The sequence below is a fragment of the Schistocerca serialis genome, chromosome 8, assembly GCF_023864345.2.
Source record: "Schistocerca serialis cubense isolate TAMUIC-IGC-003099 chromosome 8, iqSchSeri2.2, whole genome shotgun sequence".
Taxonomy (NCBI): Eukaryota; Metazoa; Arthropoda; class Insecta; order Orthoptera; family Acrididae; genus Schistocerca; species Schistocerca serialis.
The window spans coordinates 337,762,372-337,782,546 of record NC_064645.1 but is presented as its reverse complement, the minus strand read 5'-3'; the positions used below and the strand labels follow the sequence as shown (position 1 = coordinate 337,782,546).

The following is a 20,175-nucleotide window of genomic DNA, read 5'->3' as shown; positions in this document are numbered from 1 at the left end:
CATTTTACAGAAGCCTTTTTAAGGGTCTAGGAATGCTTAGCTCATTTTCAAAAACGTTTTATATATATATATATATATATATATAAATCTCCCTCCCCCCCTGCCCCCTCTCCCCCCCCTGCCCCCTCTCCCCCCCCTGCCCCCTCTCCCCCCCCTGCCCCCTCTCCCCCCCCCTGCCCCCTCTCCCCCCCCTGCCCCCTCTCCCCCCCACCTGCCCCCTCTCCCCCTGTGTGTGTGTGTGTGTGTGTGTGTGTGTGTGTGTTTGACTTTTCTTCTTCTTCTTCTTCTTCTTTTAAGCAAAATGAGATCCAGGTGAACTGTGATGTACGCAAGACGTAAAAATAGTCAAATAACTTAGGGGAATGCAGTTGGGTGACATTTTCAAGGGTATAATGTTGTCACCTGGGCATTCCCATGAGATATTTGAACAATGTATACATCTGCAGTCCATACTCTGCAAACCACTATGAAGTGCATGGCATAGGGGACATCCCATTGTACCAGTTATTGGGGTTTCCTCCCATTCCATTCACATACGGAGTGTGTGAAGGATTGTCTGAATGCCTCTGTGCGTGCTGTAATTATTCTAATATTGTCATCACATCCTTATGTGAGCAATACATGGGGAGTTGTAATATATTCCTAGAGTCACCATTTAAAGCCAGTTCTTGAAACTTTGTCAGTAGAACTTCTTGGAATAGTTTACGCTTTTCTTCAGGACTCTGCCAGTTCAGTTTCTTAAGCATCACTGTAACACTCTCCCATGGGTTGAAAAAAACCTGTGACCATTCATGCTGCCCTTCTCTCTATATGTTCAACATTCCCTGTTAAGTGCTATTTGATATGGGTCCCACACACATGAACAATGTTCTAGAATGGGTCATGCAAGTGATTTGTCAGTAGCCACCTTTGTAAACTGGTTCACTTCCTCAGTATTCCACGAATAAACTAAAGTCTATCACCTACTTTACCCACCCAGATATGTGTAAGAGTTGGCTGATATCAACTGTGACTCATTGATATTATAGTCATAGTATTGCCGGGAGAAACTCGGGTTCATAAAAATAATGTTCATATAGATTTTTGCCTTCTTGTCTAGGGTTTACAGTGGAGCTATACACTGCTGTGCAAAGGTATTAAACAAGCTGCCATCTAAAATAAGGCAACAAACAGAGAATTTTATCCATTTCAAAGGAAGATAAAAAACATCCTTCATGATTCACTCTTTGTACTATTTGAATATCTACATTGAAAGATTGAGTGGTTCTGTTTGCTACTTAACAAGCAGTAGTGTTCATTGTAAAACTGTATTACAAGTAGAAATGTACAGTAAACACTCATTATTTAAATTTGTAGATAATTATTTTCCTTGAACAGTGCCATTGTAATAACTAGCTATTAACCTCCTAATAGGAGATAAAAAGCAGTTGTTTAGTGTAACTGGTAGTAGCATCTTTCTTTCTAAATTACTTGATTAAATCAATCATAAGCATGAATAGCATTAAACAGTATAGTAATAGTTTATTGCCATTACAGTATACAGACTAAAGTGCTATGATTTGCCTGTCTTTTGTCAGTGTACATGTTGACACATTGCAGATCACTGAAAATTTTCCTGGATGGGATTTATGGAACACAATGTGTGATTGAATGATGTAATGATATATGTTATACAATAATTACTGATGTACATGTTAACTAGAATTTAAACTAATAAATGAGTTTTGAAAATGTTTGTAATTCCTAAAGTTTTCTTCTCATATGAATATAGCCTAGAATGTCAACGAACATACGTACAAGCACAGTTGGACAAACTGAAGAAAACAAATGTTTTCAATGCCACATTCCATATATGGCATTCAGGGCATTTTGGTACAATAAATAATTTCCGGCTGGGGCGACTGCCAAGTGTCCCTGTTGACTGGAGTGAAATCAATGCTGCATGGGGACAAACTGCTCTTCTGCTAGCAGCTCTGGCACGCAAAATGAATCTCTCATTCAAGGAGTACAGGCTTGTACCTTATGGAAATCATTCTTATATTGAGGTATGTTTGTAACTCTTTAACTAATCAATAGGTACATGAAAATGTAGCACCTATATTTGGTAAAATTAGAATCCATTTGTTTTCAAATTAGCATATGTTTATGTCCAAATTAACATCTGTTTTTGACTATATTAGCCTTCCATCCCACCGGAAGTAATTGTTTCTGTTAAAGAGCAGCAGCATCTTCTCGCTAGTGAATGCGGAGCTTTTCTGATTTAAAATTTTTCTCAATATTATATTTATTTCCCAACACATTTCAACAGCTACAAGACCTGCAGAACAGTACTTTTGTTAAATAATGTATCAATGGCAAAGGTTGTTGAGCTCTGTGGCTGTGGATTAAAATACTTGAATAAAATAGCAGCCAGCCGTTGTTCACTTAACTTTATTTATGCCAAAACTCGTTACAGGTTTTCATCCATCTTCAGTTGGCATAATACATGTATATCTTCATTAAGACATGAACTGATGGTGGATGCTGCAGAGCATCTGTGAAGCTAAAAGTGTGTGTGCTCTTCATATAAATGCAAAAAAAGGAGCTAGAAGCTACAGCTGCAGGATTCATAGTACAGTTGACAAAAACATTGTATGTATTACCCTTGTTGAAGATGGCTGAAAACTCAAAACACATCATGACACAAATAAATCTGTATAAAATGTAGCTAGTTGCCATATTTCTTCAAGTAAGCATTTTCAAAACTAGCATAGTACCTTTGCAAATCTTTTACCCACCCTTCAATTGATGTGACACCAGAGAGCAAGTTCTAATGCACTGATAAGCCATTGCATTCATATTCATGATCTGTATAAGAGAATGTGAACCCTCCAAGTGATGGGAATAGTGCATCTTTGAGTAAATATAACCACGAAAATTCATGTGCTTGCAGTGGAAAACAAACCTGATGCTCTTGGAAAAATGACAGACGATACTATCTACATGGAAATTACAAACCGATGTAAATGGTCTGTCATACAGCACAAAAAAGACAGGCATAAAATAGAAACAGTGTATTGAATATGATTTCTTATTATTTGATGATGAATGCCAAACAATGTCATGATTCCAGATGGTGAACTTGATGTGCACCCAGGAATAAGAACACATCAGTTAAATAAACATTTCAGGAATGTTTTGCATGCAAACCAAACCTCAAAAACCTTAAAGAGCAGCGAAAGCTACAAATGTGTTTTTATAAACATCAGGACAAATTCAGTTTGAAGTTGCAGCAAAAGGGAGCTGCTCAACAAAACAATGAATATGATTTGATGAACAAGCAATATTTATCCATAAGTGACAAATACATAGAAAAAATAAACTACAGCATCCATGATCATTGAAATGAATTAGGAACAATATTTTTAGACTGAAACAGATTTATTAGTGTGAACTGTATAGCACAGGATGGCTTTCATCTACATATAATAGGTTCCATAAGTTTTAGCAAAATTGTTATTGACAGAGCAAACTTATATGGAGTTGAGGGTACTAACAGATCAGGGGGCTGACCTGATAAATAGAAACTCTGTAAAAAGAGAAACATTATTCAGGTAGAGATGTGTTCAAAAATAAGTAACTGTAAGTGATCATTCTTAATGTACTAGAACATAAATGGCTTGACTGCTTCATATCTGTGGGATGTTGTTGTTGTTGTTGTTGTGGTCTTCAGTCCTGAGACTGGTTTGATGCAGCTATCCATGCTACTCTATCCTGTGCAAGCTTCTTCATCTCCCAGTACGTACTGCAGCCTACATCCCTCTGAATCTGCTTAGTGTATTCATCTCTTGGTCTCCCTCTATGATTTTTACCCTCCACGCTGCCCTCCAATACTAAATTGGTGATGCCTCAGACCATGTCCTACCAACCAATCCCTTCTTCTAATCAAGTTGTGCCACAAATTCCTCTTCTCCCTAAGCCTGTTCATTACCTCCTCATTAGTTATGTGATCTACCCATCTAATCTTCAGCATTCTTCTGTAGCACCACATTTCGAAAGCTTCTATTCTCTTCTTGTCCAAACTAGTTACCGTCCATGTTTCACTTCCATACATGGCTACACTCCATACATATACTTTCAGAAACGACTTCCTGACACTTAAATCTGTACTCGATGTTAACAAATTTCTCTTCTTCAGAAATGCTTTCCTTGCCATTGCCAGTCTAAATTTTACGTCCTCTCTACTTCGACCATCATCAGTTATTTTGCTCCCAAAATAGCAAAACTCCTTTACTACTTTAAGTGTCTCATTTCCTAATCTAATTCCCTCAGCATCACCCGACTACATTCCATTATCCTCATTTTGCTTTTGTTGATGTTCATCTTATATCCTCCTTTCAAGACACTGTCCATTCCGTTCAACTGCTCTTCCAAGTCCTTTGTTGTCTCTGACAGAATTACAATGTCATCGGCAAACCTCAAAGCTTTTATTTTTTCTCCATGGATTTTAATACCTAATCCGAATTTTTCTTTTGTTTGCTTTACTGCTTGCTCAATATACAGATTGAACAACATTGGGGAGAGGCTACAACCCTGTCTCACTCCCTTCCCAACCACTGCTTCCCTTTCATGTCCCTTGACTCTTATAACTGCCATCTGGTTTCTGTACAAATTGTAAATTGCCTTCCGCTCCCTGCATTTTACCCCTGCCACCTTCAGAATTTGGAAGAGAGTATTCCAGTCAACATTGTCAAAAGCTTTCGCCAAGTCTACAAATGCTAGAAATGTAGGTTTGCCTTTTCTTAATCTAGCTTCTAAAATAAGTCGTAGGGTCAGTATTGCCTCATTTGTTCCCATATTTCTACGGAATCCAAACTGATCTTCCCCGAGGTCGGCTTCTACCAGTTTTTCCATTCGTCTGTAAAGAATTCGTGTTAGTATTTTGCAGCCGTGACTTATTAAATTGATAGTTTGGTAATTTTCACATCTGTCAACACCTGCTTTCTTTGGGATTGGGATTATTATATTCTTCTTGAAGTCTGAGGGTATTTCGCCAGTCTCATACATCTTGCTCACCAGATGGTAGAGTTTTGTCAGTACTGGCTCTCCCAAGGCTGTCAGTAGTTCTGATGGAATGTTATCTACTCCCGGGGCCTTGTTTCGACTTAGGTCTTTCAGTGCTCTGTCAAACTCTTCACGCAGTATCATATCTCCCATTTCATCTTCATCTACATCCTCTTCTATTTCTATAACATTGCCCTCAAGTACATCGCCCTTGTATAGACCCTCTATATACTCCTTCCACCTTTCTGCTTTCTCTTCTTTGCTTAGAACTGGGTTCCCATCTGAACTCTTGATATTCGTACAAGTCGTTCTCTTTTCTCCAAAGGTCTCTTTAATTTTCCTGTAGGCAGTATCTATCTTACCCCTAGTGAGATAAGCCTCTAAATCCTTACATTTGTCCTCTAGCCATGCCTGCTTAGCCATTTTGCACTTCCTGTCGATATCATTTTTGAGACGTTTGTATTCCTTTTTGCTTGCTTCATTTACTGCATTTTTATATTTTCACCTTTCGTCAATTAAATTCAATATTTCTTCTGTCACCCAAGGATTTCTACTAGCCCTCGTCCTTTTTACCTACTTGATCTTCTGCTGCCTTCACTACTTCATCCCTCAAAGCTAGCCATTCTTCTTCTACTGTATTTCTTTCCCCCATTCTTGTCAATTGTTCCCTTATGCTCTCCCTGAAACTCTGTACAACCTCTGGTTTAGTCAGTTTATCCAGATCCCATCTCCTTAAATTACCACCTTTTTGCAGTTTCTTCAGTTTTAATCTACAGTTCATAACCAATAGATTGTAGTCGGAGTCCACATCTGTCCCTGGAAATGTCACACAATTTAAAACCTGGTTCCTAAATCTCTGTTATACCATTATATAATCTATCTGAAACCTGTCAGTATCTCCAGGGTTCTTCCGTGTATACAACCTTCTTTAATGATTCTTGAACCAAGTGTTAGCTATGATTAAGTTATGTTCTGTGCAAAATTCTACCAGGCGGCTTCCTCTTTCATTTCTTAGCCCCAATCCATATTCACCTCTCCCTTTTCCTACTGACGAATTCCAGTCACTCATGACTATTAAATTTTCGTCTCCCTTCACTATCTGAATAATTTCTTTTATTTCATCATACATTTCTTCAATTTCTTTGTCATCTGCAGAGCTAGTTGGCATATAGACTTGTACTACTGTCGTAGTTGTGAGCTTCGTGTCTATCTTGGCCACAACAATGCGTTCGCTGTGCTGTTTGTAGTAGCTTACCCGCATTCCTATTGTTTTTATTCATTATTAAACCTACTCCTGCTTTACCCCTATTTGGTTTTGTATTTATAACCCTGTATTCACCTGACCAAAAGTCTTGTTCCTCCTGCCACCGAACTTCACTAATTCCCACTATATCTAACTTTAACCTATCCATTTCCCTTTTTAAATTTTCTAACCTACCTGCCCGATTAAGGGATCTGACATTCCACGCTCCGATCCGTAGAACGCCAGTTTTCTTTCTTCTGATAACGACGTCCTCTTGAGTAGTCCTCGCCCGGAGATCCGAATGGGGGACTATTTTACCTCCAGAATATTTTACCCAAGAGGACGCCATCATCATTTATCCGTACAGTAAAGCTGCATGCCCTAGGGAAAAATTACGGCCGTAGTTTCCCCTTGCTTTCAGCCGTTCGCAGTACCAGCACAGCAAGGCCGTTGTGGTTAGTGTTGCAAGGCCAGATCAGTCAATCATCCAGACTGTTGCCCCTGCAACTACTGAAAAGGCTGCTGCCCCTCTTCAGGAACCATACATTTGTCTGGCCTCTCAACAGATACCCCTCCGTTGTGGTTGCACCTACGGTACGGCTATCTGTATCGCTGAGGCACGCAAGCCTCCCCACCAACGTCAAGGTCTATGGTTCATGGGGGGAGGATCTGTGGGATAAAAGCACAAAAATGGATGAGGTGCACACTGTCCTTCAGAAGGAAGAAACATCAGTCATTTGCCTAAATGAACACTCCTTTATGGAAGAGTCTATGTCAGTTTTAAATAAATTAGAAAACTATAGCGTAGATAAAAGCTTTTGTAAGAAAAACAGGACTCGTGGAGGCACCTGTACACTGGTTAACAACTCGTTTTTAATTTACTGAACAAAGAACTTGTATTTGAAAGTTGCGGTGTAGAGATTGAACAACAGAATATTATTACTGTCTCCATATATAGGTTAAAAAAATAAAAAAATAAACTACTCGCCAAGTGGCGCAGAAAACACACACACTAAAGTATTACAATTTGCAAGCTTTTGGAGCCAGTGGATCCTGTTTCTGACAGAAGGATTGAAGGAGAAGGAAGAGGGGTGAAGGAAAAGGAGTGGTAAGGTTTAGGAAAAGGGGTAGAGTTTGGAAAAGTCCAGAACCCTGGACAGGATGAAAAGGAAAGACTGGTTGGTGGGGACTGCACTGGATAAGATTTGAAAATCAGGAAAATATCTAAAATAGAGATAAAAGATAAAATAATTCTAAATCCTGTTCTGATGTCAGAAAATTTTAATAAATTCTTCATAACTGTAGCAAACTCTGATGTTGAAAGGTAGTGTACATTTATTTGCCTGAAGTCGAAACAATACTAAGAGTCTAGTAAAATAAAACTGAATGATAATTTATATTTACAGGTAAGTCACATATGTAAAAACAAAGAAAAAGAATTGAACCTTGTGGCACCCCTTGTGATAATTAAACAGCAAAAGATGTAGAAAAAACTATGTTAAGCCTACAAAATAAAAAATGTGTGGGATGGGATTAAATTCCTACCAAAATCATCAAAGCAGCTTGAAATATAATAATGAATCGATTTGAAGAAGTCTGCTTACCAGGCTTTCTCAAATGTGCAGAAGTGAAACCATCATTTAAAAGCGGCTCCAAAGAGGCATGAGAAATTACTGTCAAATTTCCATTCTTCTTGTGTTTTCAAAAATATTAGAAATTTTGCTACTGAATTGCAATGATCATTTCATTCACAAATTTAATTTTATGTCAAAAAGTCAGTTTGGATTCCAAAATGACTCTGAATTCATGAATAAAGCTTCACAAAAAGTTGTGGGAAACTTGTTACTTACCAAAAATGTCTGACTGTGTGGACCATTCCTTATTATATAAAATGGAAGATATGGAATTATGGGTAGTGGCTTGCAGTGGTGAAAATCCTGTCTGACAGAGAGAAAGCAAAGGATTGCCATAACGTAAAGCAAAGTAAAGTACTCATTGAAGTGGAGAAGTGTTTCATTGGTGACATCCCAAGGTTCAGTCATTTTTCTTTTTTGACATAAATGTAAATTATGATTCAATTTTATTTGCTGATGACACATTAGTACCAATAGAAAATAGACATGCAGAAGAAATATCTGAAAATCTCATAAAAACTTTAAAAAACCTAGATGTCTTGCTCTACGTAAATGGTCTAAAACTAAATATTTCAAAAATCCAGCTGATGCAGTTGGAGACAACAATCTAAAATAAGGGAAATTTAGATTATGCATAGAAGTCAGGAACTAAATAAAGCAGAACATGTTAAATAGTTAGCAATGCAATTGGACAGAGATCCATAATTGTCCTTACACACAGACTATAATTACACATAGGCATAGTTAAACAGCTTGGCATTTGCTATTTCATTCTTACCCAAAGTAACTGGCCCCGACAAAACAAGAATACAATAATTACTTTGAGACAGTTGTGAGATATAGTGTCGTCTTGTGGGGAAATTCTAGCAACATGACAAGAATATCAACTTTGCTGAAAAAAATTATCAGAAACATGTTCAGTGCAGAACCAAGAGAATCTTGTCAGCCATACTGTTTTCTTGTTGTGCTCACATGAAACAATTTTCTTCACAAACAATAATCTTCAACTGTTTCTTCCGAATAACTTCTACCACAGGTATCAAACTAGGAACAAAGAAAGTTTTATGCTTCACCACACAGACTTGGTCTTTCCACACAGAACCCATAATGTTTGGGAATGAAAATATACAAAAAGCTAAAAACCCTAAATTTTGGGAATTTTGAAACTGAGTCAATGAAAATAAAATATGTAACAGTCTAACAATATTTTGAAAAGGGAAGTTGCCACTCACCATATAGTGGAGATGCTGAGTCACAGATAGGCACAACAAGAAGACTGTCACAAATAAAGCTTTCAGCCATTAAGGCCTTCATCAACAATAGATGAGACACACACACACACACACACACACACACACACACACACACACACAAATGCAACTCACACACACAACTCTCACACCTGAATTTGTGTTTTATCCTAAACAAGTAGTGACTTCATAATTAAAAAATTCTGCGACACAGTAATATCTCTTCTATATTAGACTGCTACATATCAAACAATGGAAAATCCAGCATGGAATGTAACAATATTATGAAAAGTAACGTTGCCACTGGCCATAAAGTAGACATGCTGTGTCACAGATAGGCACAACAAAAAGACTGTCACAGATAAAGCCTCTGGCCATTAAGGCCTCTATCAACAATATACATATATATAATGTGGATGGATATGTGTGTGTGTACGAGTGTATACCCGTCCTTTTTTCCCTCTAAGGTAAGTCTTTCCACTCCCGGGATTGGAATGACTCCTTACCCTCTCCCTTAAAACCCACATCCTTTCGTCTTTCCCTCTCCTTCCCTCTTTCCTGATGAGGCAACAGTTTGTTGCGAAAGCTTGAATTTTGTGTGTATGTTTGTGTTTGTTTGTGTGTCTGTCGACCTGCCAGCACTTTCATTTGGTAAGTCACATCATCTTTGTATATATAATAGAGGGAAACATTCCACGTGGGAAAAATTATATATAAAAACAAAGATGAGGTGACTTACCGAACGAAAGCGCTGGGAGGTCGATAGACACACAAACAAACACAAACATACACACAAAATTCAAGCTTTCGCAACAAACTGTTGCCTCATCAGGAAAGGAGGGAAGGAGAGGGGAAGACGAAAGGAAGTGGGTTTTAAGGGAGAGGGTAAGGAGTCATTCCAATCCCGGGAGCAGAAAGACTTACCTTAGGGGGAAAAAAGGACAGGTATACACTCGCACACACGCACATATCCATCCACACATACAGACACAAGCAGACATATTATTATATATAAAAACAAGGATGAGGTGACTTGCCGAACGAAAGTGCTGGCAGGTCGATAGACACACAAACAAACACAAACATACACACAAAATTCTTTAAATACGTCTGCTTGTGTCTGTATGTGTGGATGGATATGTGCGTGTGTGCGAGTGTATACCTGTCCTTTTTTCCCCCTAAGGTAAGTCTTTCCGCTCCCGGGATTGGAATGACTCCTTACCCTCTCCCTTAAAACCCACTTCCTTTCGTCTTCCCCTCTCCTTCCCTCTTTCCTGATGAGGCAACAGTTTGTTGCGAAACATTCCACGTGGGAAACAAAGACGATGTGACTTACCAAACGAAAGCGCTGGCAGGTCGATAGACATACAAACACACACAAAATTCAAGCTTTCGCAACAAACGGTTGCTTCATCAGGAAAGAGGAAAGGAGAGGGAAAGACGAAAGGATGTGGGTTTTAAGGGAGAGGGTAAGGAGTCATTCCAATCCCGGGAGCGGAAAGACTTACCTTAGGGGGGAAAAAAGGACGGGTATACACTCTCGCGCTCGCGCGCGCGCACACACACACACACACACACACACATACAGACACAAGCAGACATATTCAAAGGCAAAGAGTTTACACACACACACACACACACACACATGTAAATGCAACTCTTCTATTGTTGATGGAGTCCTTAATGACCGAAAGCTTTATTTGTGACAATCTCCACTTTATGGTGAGTGGCAACCTAACTTTTCATAATATTGTTACATTCTAGTATGGATTTTCCATTGTTTGATATGTAGCATTCTGGTGTGGAAGAGATATTACTCTGTTGAGGAATTTTTAAATTATGATGTCACTACTTGTACAGGATAAAAACAAATTCCGGTTTTATAATACATGTATAACTGTTATAGTTACAATCTGATGTGTCTCCTGTTCACTAAGTAAATGATTGAACTTCAGCATTATGAGACAATAAAATTCTAATTTTGGCTGAGCTGTACTGTTAATTTTGCAAACATGTAACTGAAAATTGATTTCTTTATTGATATTTATGTGCAAGAAATAAAGCAGTTTGAAACTATCAGTGTCAAATATTTCAACTGGATTCAATTTGTTACTACATATGATTTGTTATGTTATGTAATTCACTCTGTGAATGAGAATTTGCATTTATAGCAAATGAGAAGTGTTCGGGTCTCCACTACTCAAATATCAGTGTTTGAGTAATTGCAGTTCTTTGATTTCTGTTCAAAATTATGTTTTTCAGAGAATTGCAATAGTGCTTTCATAACATGTACATTGAATGTTCCTGTCTATGGGTGGTTGCTGGCACAATTGTGGATGGTTGCTGCTTGATTGAAATATACAGACGTACAATTTACATTTGTAAAAAATTAAAAATAATAAACCACTTTGCTAGCTAATCTATTCACAATTAAATAGTTTTCTTTTAGGATGATTTGTATATATAATGTGTATGTGTGTGACAGAATGCATAGTTAAAATAGATTGACTTTTTATTAAAAGTTCTGCATTTTGAGATCATTTTTATGATCTTCTGGTGAAATTCTTAGGCTGTATCTGTGCTATCTCCATAAATGTGATGTCATGGAGGGGTCTTCTTCCCAACGGCATTGATTGTTGGCTACCTTTATTAGCTTTCTTTATGAGGCTGTTCCAGAATATAAACGCCAAGGCTGCATAATATTCTGGTCCTTTAGAAATAGAACAAATTATGTTTTTCTAATATGTGTTTGGCAATTGTTGATTTCTCTTGAAGGCCAATATATTTGCCATGTACCATTGCTGCAGAAGAGCATCTCACCACCATCCTTACTGATGTGATACTGTTGAAGATGATAGACCTGCAGTTAAAAATATTTGTGTGTTCTCGTAATCTCTCTAGTGTCCTTAAATCATTCTCACAGTGTTCCAACTGTGTTCGTCCATCTTTGTCAGTCATGACTGTCACAATAAAGGATCTCAAATGTAAATTAGCTAATCAAGTTCTGATCTGTAAGGTACTGGAATAAGTGGGTCAGTGTTCTCTGTCTCATACAAAAAGCCGTACAGACCTTCAGTCCAGGACTGAATCAGACACATTTTCACAGAACATAGACCAATCATTTTATTTGTGATGTACAAACAGTACAGGTTGTAATCAGTTCAGTGGATGCAATTCACAATCATCATCTTGAATGGTCTTAACATATCTAAGACTCACATGATGCAGTTAAAAACCAAACAGTCAAAATGTGGGCAGATTAAGATTATATACAACTACTAAGATATAGAAAAAGTTGACTCAGTCAAATTCTTAGGTTTAAATGTAGATACAAATTTGAGCTGGCAGGCACACATTGAATACCTGCCAAAGAAACTGAGCAGCTTTGCATTTACAATGCAAATATTATCAACTGCAACTAACATGGGCACACGAAAAGTAGCGTATACAAGGTACTTCGAATCCATTATTAGGTATGGTATTGTTCTTTGGGGTAACTCAGCAAACAGTGTGGATACTAAAAATGCAGAAAAAAATCCTTAGAAATATGTGCACTGCAAATCACAAAGAACCATGTCGACCATTATTTAGAAAACCTAAAACATTAACCCTGCCATTCTTATACATAATCGAGATTATTATATTTTTGTACACCAGACATGAATTATTTGAGGGGAAACAATTTTGTCCATCACATGATACTAGAAGCAAAGAAAATTTTATGCTCCGCACCCACCGCCTCACACTGTATGCCCAGGGACCTCAGTTCATGGGAATAAAAATTTGTAATAAATTGAAAGGGAACAAGTTGGTGCAGATGAATTTCGGTTCACTTAAAAGAAAGCTATATGAGGTACTGACACTGTAGTGTTATCACTCAGTGGATGAATTCATGTAGGACAAATGGGAAGTTTGAACTGGATACAATGTGTTACACAATCCAAGAAATATCCTTAATAGAGTTGTTATTTATTGTAGTGCTGAAACTTCCTGGCTGTGCCGGGCTGAGACTCGAACTCGGGACCATTGCCTTTCGCAGGCAGAAGTAAAGCTGTGAGGATGGGGTGTGAGTCGTGCTTGAGTAGCTCAGTTGGTAGAGCACTTGCCCGCGAAAGGCAATGGTCCCGAGTTCGAGTCTCGGCCCGGCACACAGTTTTAATCTGCCAGGAAGTTTCACATCAGCGCACACTCCGCTGCAGAGTGAAAATCTCATATTGTAGTGCTATTATTTATTAATGTAAGAATCATTGTAACTGTATTATGAATGTTTGATGTGTCTCCTGTACGCAAACCAAATGGATTGCAAATGTACATCATGAGATGGATAAAACACAGATCAACAATTCTTTTTTAAGCTGATAAAAAAAGTTATGTGTATCTCAAATTTGATTGACTATGTTTTGCGCAGTGCTATGAATTGATATGTGTGTATAATAGTTTTAATAATTTCAGGTATTGAAGGACAATAGAGAACTGCCTCTGTATGGCTCTGGTGGTTTCCGTTTCTTATGGGACACAAAATTTGACTCTGCAATGGTTGCGTTCCTTGATTGTCTACAACAGTTCAAGGAACAAGTAGAGAAGGGAGATTCAGGTTTCTGCTTACCTTATCGTATGGAGAAGGGAAGAATAGAAGATTCTGCCACTGGAAATTCCTACAATATAAAGTAAGTAGGAAACTCGCTATAATTATTTAAAGTCTACTTATAATGAGAAAGCAGAGTTAGTCCTGAATACATTAGCGAGTCAAAGAAACTGGTTCCCCTGGTCTATATTGTGTAGGGCACAAGCATGCAGAAGTACCACTGCATGACGTAGCATGGACTCGACTAATGTCTCAAGTTGTGCTGGAGGGAACTGACACCATGAATCCTGTAGGGCTATCCATAAATCTGTAAGAGTACAAGGGGGTGAAGATATCTGAACAGCATGTTGCAAGGCATCCCAGATATGCTCAATAATATTCATGTCTGGTGAGTTTGGTGGCCAGCAGAAGTGTTTAAACTTAGAAGAGTGTTCCTGGAGCCACTCTATAGCAATTCAGAATGTGTGGGGTGTCACATTGTCCTCCTGTAATTGCCCAAGTCCATCGGAATGCCCAATGGACATGAATGGATGCAGGTGATGTGACAAGATGCTTATATACGTGTCACCTGTTAGAGCCGTATTGAGATGTATCAGGGGTTCCATATCACTCCAACTACACATACCCCACACCATTACATAGCCTCTACCAGCTTGGACAGTCCACTCCTGACATGCAGGGTCCATGGATTAAAGAGGTTGCCTCCATACCCATGCACGTCCATCTGCTCGATACAATTCGAAATAAGACTTGTTCGACCAGGCAACATATTTCCAGTCATCAACACTTCAATGTCGCTGTTGACAGGGCCAGGCAAGGCTTATAGCTTTGTGTTGTGCAGCCATCAAGGGTACACGAGTGAGCCTTCAGCTCCGAAAGCCCATATGGATAATGTTTCGTTGAATGGTTCGCATGCTGACACTTGTTGGTGAACCAGCATTGAAATCTGCAGCAATCTGCAAAAGGGTTGCACTTCTGTCTCGTTGAATGGTTATTTTCAGTTGTTGTTGGTGTTGTTCTTGCAGGATCTTTTTACGGCTGCAGTGATGTCGGAGAGTTGATGTTTTACCAGATTCCTATTATTCACAGTACACTAGTGAAATGGCTGTACATTAAAATCCCCACTTCATCGTTACCTTGGAGATCGCTCGAGCACCGACTATAACGTCATGTTCACACTCATTAAATCTTGATAACCAGCCAGTGTAGCAGCAGTAATCGATCTAACAACTGCACCACACTTGTTGTCTTATATAGGCGCTGCTGACCACAACGCCATGTTCTGCCTGTTTACATTTTTCCGTATTTGAATAAGCATGCCTCTATCAGTTTCTTTGGCACTTAAGAGTGTGTGTGTGTGTGTGTGTGTGTGTGTGTGTGTGTGTGTTTTTTTTTTTTTTTTTTTTTTTGGGGGGGGGGGGGGCGCGTTGTGTAACGGTGTCTCTAAATAATGACAATATTATGAAAAGGATAGATTGTTGCTCACCGCATAGAGTAGTTGATGAGTCACAGACAGACACTACAAAACATTACAGTTAAGCTTTTAACCAAAAGGCCTTGTTCTGCGCGTGCGCGCACACACACACACACACACACACACACACACACACACACACACACACACATGGCCTGTCCCTGGCTACTGAAGCCAGACTGCAAACTGCATCTGTCCCTGATAAATGGGAGAGCAGTGTGGTATGGGTTGTGGGGATAAGGAAAAAGGCTGGGGCAGTGAGGGGAGGGATAGCAGAGTAGGGGTGGGGGAAGCTGCTTATAGAAGCATGCAGGAACATGTTGGAGACAGTGTAGGGCTGCTAAGTGCAGTTGGGAGGTTTGAGGAGGAGGGAAGAGAAGTGAAAAAGGAGAACAACAGAGCAGGGTAAAATGACTTGGGGAATAGAAGACTGTATAGTGCTGGTGTGGGAGCAGGGAAGAGGGTAAATAGGTAAAGGACAGGAACTAGCAAAGATAAAAGCCAGGGGTTTACGGAAACATAGGGAGAGTTTCCACCTATGCATAGGAAGAGTTCCCACACAGGCAGTTCGGAAAGGCTGTAGGAAGTATACAGATGGTGCAGACTGTGTAGCAGTCACTGGAGTGAAGCACGTTGTATTGTGCAGCATATTCACCAACTTACTCGGCCACAGTTTTTCAGTAGCCATTCATGCAGACAGACAGCTTTCACAGGTAACCCTCCCTTTGATGGGATAGGAGATACCTGTGACATACAGAAGTAGGTGGTGGTGGGAGGATGTATGGGCCAGGTGTTGTATGTAGGTCTATTTAAGGGACAAGAGCCATGAGGTAATGGGTTGGGAGCAGGGATGGAGTGGGATGGGCAGTGATCTAGCATAGGTTTGGTGGATGGTGGAACACTGTTTTGTGAAGGTTAGGGAGGATAGTTGATAGGATATTTATCATTTCAGGGCACAAGAGTCAGTCAAAAACCTGGCATAGAAACTGATTCTCCAAAACTCACCATTACTATACAAAATTCAGGACCAAAACAGACTTGAAACACAGTCATGAACCTTCTCTCCCAAAAGCCCTAGTCCCAAAGAAGTATCAGTCCTTTCCAAAGGCTTTACCTTCCATTGCACTCCCAAATCTAATTATGCTGGACTTGTTAAAGACTTTCTCTCCTTTTCCAGGCCAGTACACTGGAAACACTTTCTCGTGGTTAAGCCTACCAATCATACTCGACCCAAAACCAATACTGAACCATGCCAGCCTCAGTCTATTCATCTATCCAACTGCGATCCACTTCTACTGTCCCCAAATCGTCCCTCTGTTGAGATTACAGAATTTTGTAACCTCAAACTTTGCCTCATCACAATTCTCCAGATCCCTCAACATTGAAATTAACCTTACATCCACAGAAGGAATCACAATCCGCCACCTAAAAACTAATCCTGACCTTATAATCCTACCTGTTGACAAAAGCTCCATCACTGTTGCCTTGAACCACGGGGATTGCCTGACAGATTCTTCCACCAACAAACCTTGTCACAGTTTGTTTTACTTTTCCTTGGATAAAAGTAGTGATTATGATGTAGTTCTTGATGCTATATGAGCCCCTATGTTCCATAACAGTATTGACGTTCACATATATGAGGGCTGCTCATAAAGTAACCTCTAACTGGCTGTTAACAGACAAAATAATAGATTTTACACACAATCTGTACTTACATGTTCACATTAATTCTCCACATAGTTGCCACCCAGTTCAAAATTATAACATGACACCAGTGTCTTTATCCCTTCATCATAGAATGGTGCTGCCAGTTGTTGAAAACATCCTTGAGCTCATCAATAGTCATGAAATTGAGTAGTCAGCCAGGCCTTCATCTTGGGAAAGAGATAAAAGTTGCATGGTGCCATGTCCAGATTATTGGCAGGTCTTTGAAAAATTTGCCAGCCAAAATGTCTAAATTTTTCATTCATTTGATTCACAGTATAGGTCGTACATTGTCATGAAGGAGAAATATTCATTTGGTAATCATCCCACACCATTTGTTTTGGGTTCACCTTAGTAGGTTTGCATTTCTGATAAAAATGTATGTTGTTACAGCATTCTCATGCATTATTACCATTCTCTCTAACATATTTTTGCAATATCATATCAGTTTTAAAATCATTTTAACTTCATCTACTGTTCTTTGATATGATTAATTTTGTATTTAATATTTCAGGATTCAGTTCAACTCTGAAGAGCAGTGGACAAAGTCTCTTAAGTTCCTCTTGACCAATCTGAAGTGGGGCCTTGCGTGGGTTAGCTCACAGTTTACAAAAGATGAAGCAGAAGCCTCCCAACGTTAATCATTGTATTGCGGCGTGCAGTGTGAGCTAGTCATGATGTGTGTGTGTCCGCATGTAAATGCTGAAGCCTTTTGGCTTTTTTTTAACTTACCTATACACCATATAGGAAGTGACTGAAATGGATCTTTGGACCCATCTCCTTGTATAAATTCAATGGGCACCTGTGTTGTTACAACTTGGCTTATGTCTTTCATAATGAATGTATCTTTTTCTCGAAGTGTATAATATGTATTCATAAAGCAGAGATGTCACAAGGATGCCATGATTTTTAACAGAAAATGTCATTGTAGTGTGTTAAAATTTATTTCAGTGTGTTCTTTTTGCGATGAGTGTATTTTGACACGTTTTGTACTCCTCCCTTTTTAAGTATAAGAATGAAGTCAAAAATATTGTTTGATCTCAGTCATTTTGCTTTTTTGTTGAGTGACTAACGTGTATAATATAATATTGGTTCTTCATTCATGTTTAGGCTAAGAATAAGGTAAACAGAATAGAACTGGAAATGGTGGAATGCTGTGTGAGAATAGCTAGTTATTTATGTTTTGTTCCTGTGATGATAATATGCAGATATACTGTTATAGGAAGTGTGTGCATCTGTTGCAGAAAGCTATAAAGAAAATGGGACCAAGAAGTTCAAAGATCCATCAGTGAGTGAAATACAGCTTTCACCAAGTATAGAAATTCGATGTAACGGTAGTTTGTGGACCGCTTGAAGGAAGATGTTATCACACTCATTGAAAATAACATACGAAACTGCTCATGAAACACAACCGGGATTAGATGACCCACTTTCTCATCATCCCCCTCCACACGCACACTTTTCCCCAACCCTGCCCTTCTATGCAAATAAAAAGTATGCACACTCAGTGTTGACTATAAGCTAAAGCTCTATCTTTTCTTTTGGCAAACATTTTTTCCATATATGTAAATTGTGAAATTGTGTCAAGACAGTCCAGGAATTGTTTTAGTCAAATGTTTCATAGATAGTTACATTTATATGATCATCATTACAGTAAGGTTAAAGAAATCACTTATCGTATAGTCGAGGTATTGAGGAGTATATAGGATAAAAAATATAAGTAAAAATAACACACACACGCACACACAGGAGAGGGAAGCAGGAGGGGGGGGGGGGGGAGAGACTGTGTGTATTTATAACACAGTGCCTCAGTTGCATGGTGAGTGATTACCTTCACTCTTCCATTGTCTCTATTCCAGTTAGGGCTTTTCAGTATCTAATTTTTACTGCTCTCGTCCAGTATACTCCTTCACTAATTGATTACTTTCCTTGTTCAATATACTAAATCTTGAGATTCATTTCAGAGTCTTTAACTTAACAATTGTTTCTATTCCACATTCCCCCTACCCTTCTGGAGCACTTGTTCTGGTTACTGTCTATTCCTTCATTTTTATCTAATTTGTTGTACACATTGGAAAGTTCACATTAAAATAATTTCATTTCAGGTAAAACTGGTCATCAACTTTCAGGGCAGTTGGGAGTGATAGATATGACACTGACTGGAAATGAAGGATATTATGTTGTACAATTGGTCAGCTGCTTCTGTCAGAAACAACAGCTGATTCAGAATATACTCTTTTGTGTACAGTCTTCATCTCATATATACATAATAATTGCACTGAAACACAAATAACTTAAACAAGACAGTCAGTGAATATTTAACCACAATCTTCTCTTCTTCCCACATCCTCCCTTTTTTTGTATCTTTTCCCAAATTCAATGTACCAATCCTTTTCTAGCAATAGGATAATCTGCTGTACTGAAACTATTTTATAAACTTGAAATATTCCAATTCCAAATAACATTTCCTCAAGTATTGTTAGTGTATGTGAAGGTAGCTATTAACAATGGTACAATGAGTCATAGTTCTGGTAACTATGACTGTGGCATCCCAGGTATTTGAGTTGGTGGTTGCTTCCAGACACAATTCTCTGAAATCCTATGATGGGATCTAGGTATCTGTGTATTTTTTTGTGTCTTACCCCCACCCCCCCACACTTTCCCTCTCCCTTTTAAATTGAAATAAGTACAGTTCTGTTGCGAACATATGACAAATTTCCTGTTCATGGAACTAGTTGGAAATCACATTCTGAGCTTGTCTAAAGATTGGGGTAAAAATGTAAGTCCATTTATCCTGATAGATACTTCCTAACAATGTCCTGAAAAATTATTCATTTAGAGCATAATTAATGGTATCATGTTACACTGTCATAATTATTTAACGATTATTCTGTTCAAGAAGTAGTTGCATTCTGTTCTGTGTGCTCATTTGCTTTTATTTATTGAAATGCTTATATTCAATTGAGTTCATTGTTGTAGTCCTGCTATAAGTAATTGATTTGTTCAGCCTTATACAAAATTTTGTGTCTACTGTTATTCAGATATGCTGTAATAAGTAAAAAGTGAACAACTTTAAAGAGCTAAGAACTTAACATAATGGCACTAGTGTGTGTGTGTGTGTGTGTGTGTGTGTGTGTGTGTGTGTGACTGAGTAAAGATGATACAGGGAACATTGAATTAATATTTAAAGAATGCAGTGGTGAGTGTTTTATGAGCAGCATTGAAAATGTATCACAAGATGG

General features: G+C 38.6%; 1 protein-coding gene across 1 annotated transcript in view; it reads left to right on the top strand.

The window, feature by feature from the left end:
- Positions 1–17,976, top strand: part of LOC126416257 (beclin-1-like protein) — a 48,875-nt gene extending 30,899 nt beyond the window's left edge. The window contains exons 6-8 of the mRNA XM_050083887.1: positions 1,772–2,045; positions 13,623–13,837; positions 17,448–17,976. Coding sequence (XP_049939844.1) covers positions 1,772–2,045; positions 13,623–13,837; positions 17,448–17,574 — 616 coding nt within the window. The 3' untranslated portion in view covers positions 17,575–17,976. The remainder of the gene's footprint in view (positions 1–1,771; positions 2,046–13,622; positions 13,838–17,447) is intronic.
- The last annotated feature ends 2,199 nt before the right edge of the window (positions 17,977–20,175 follow it).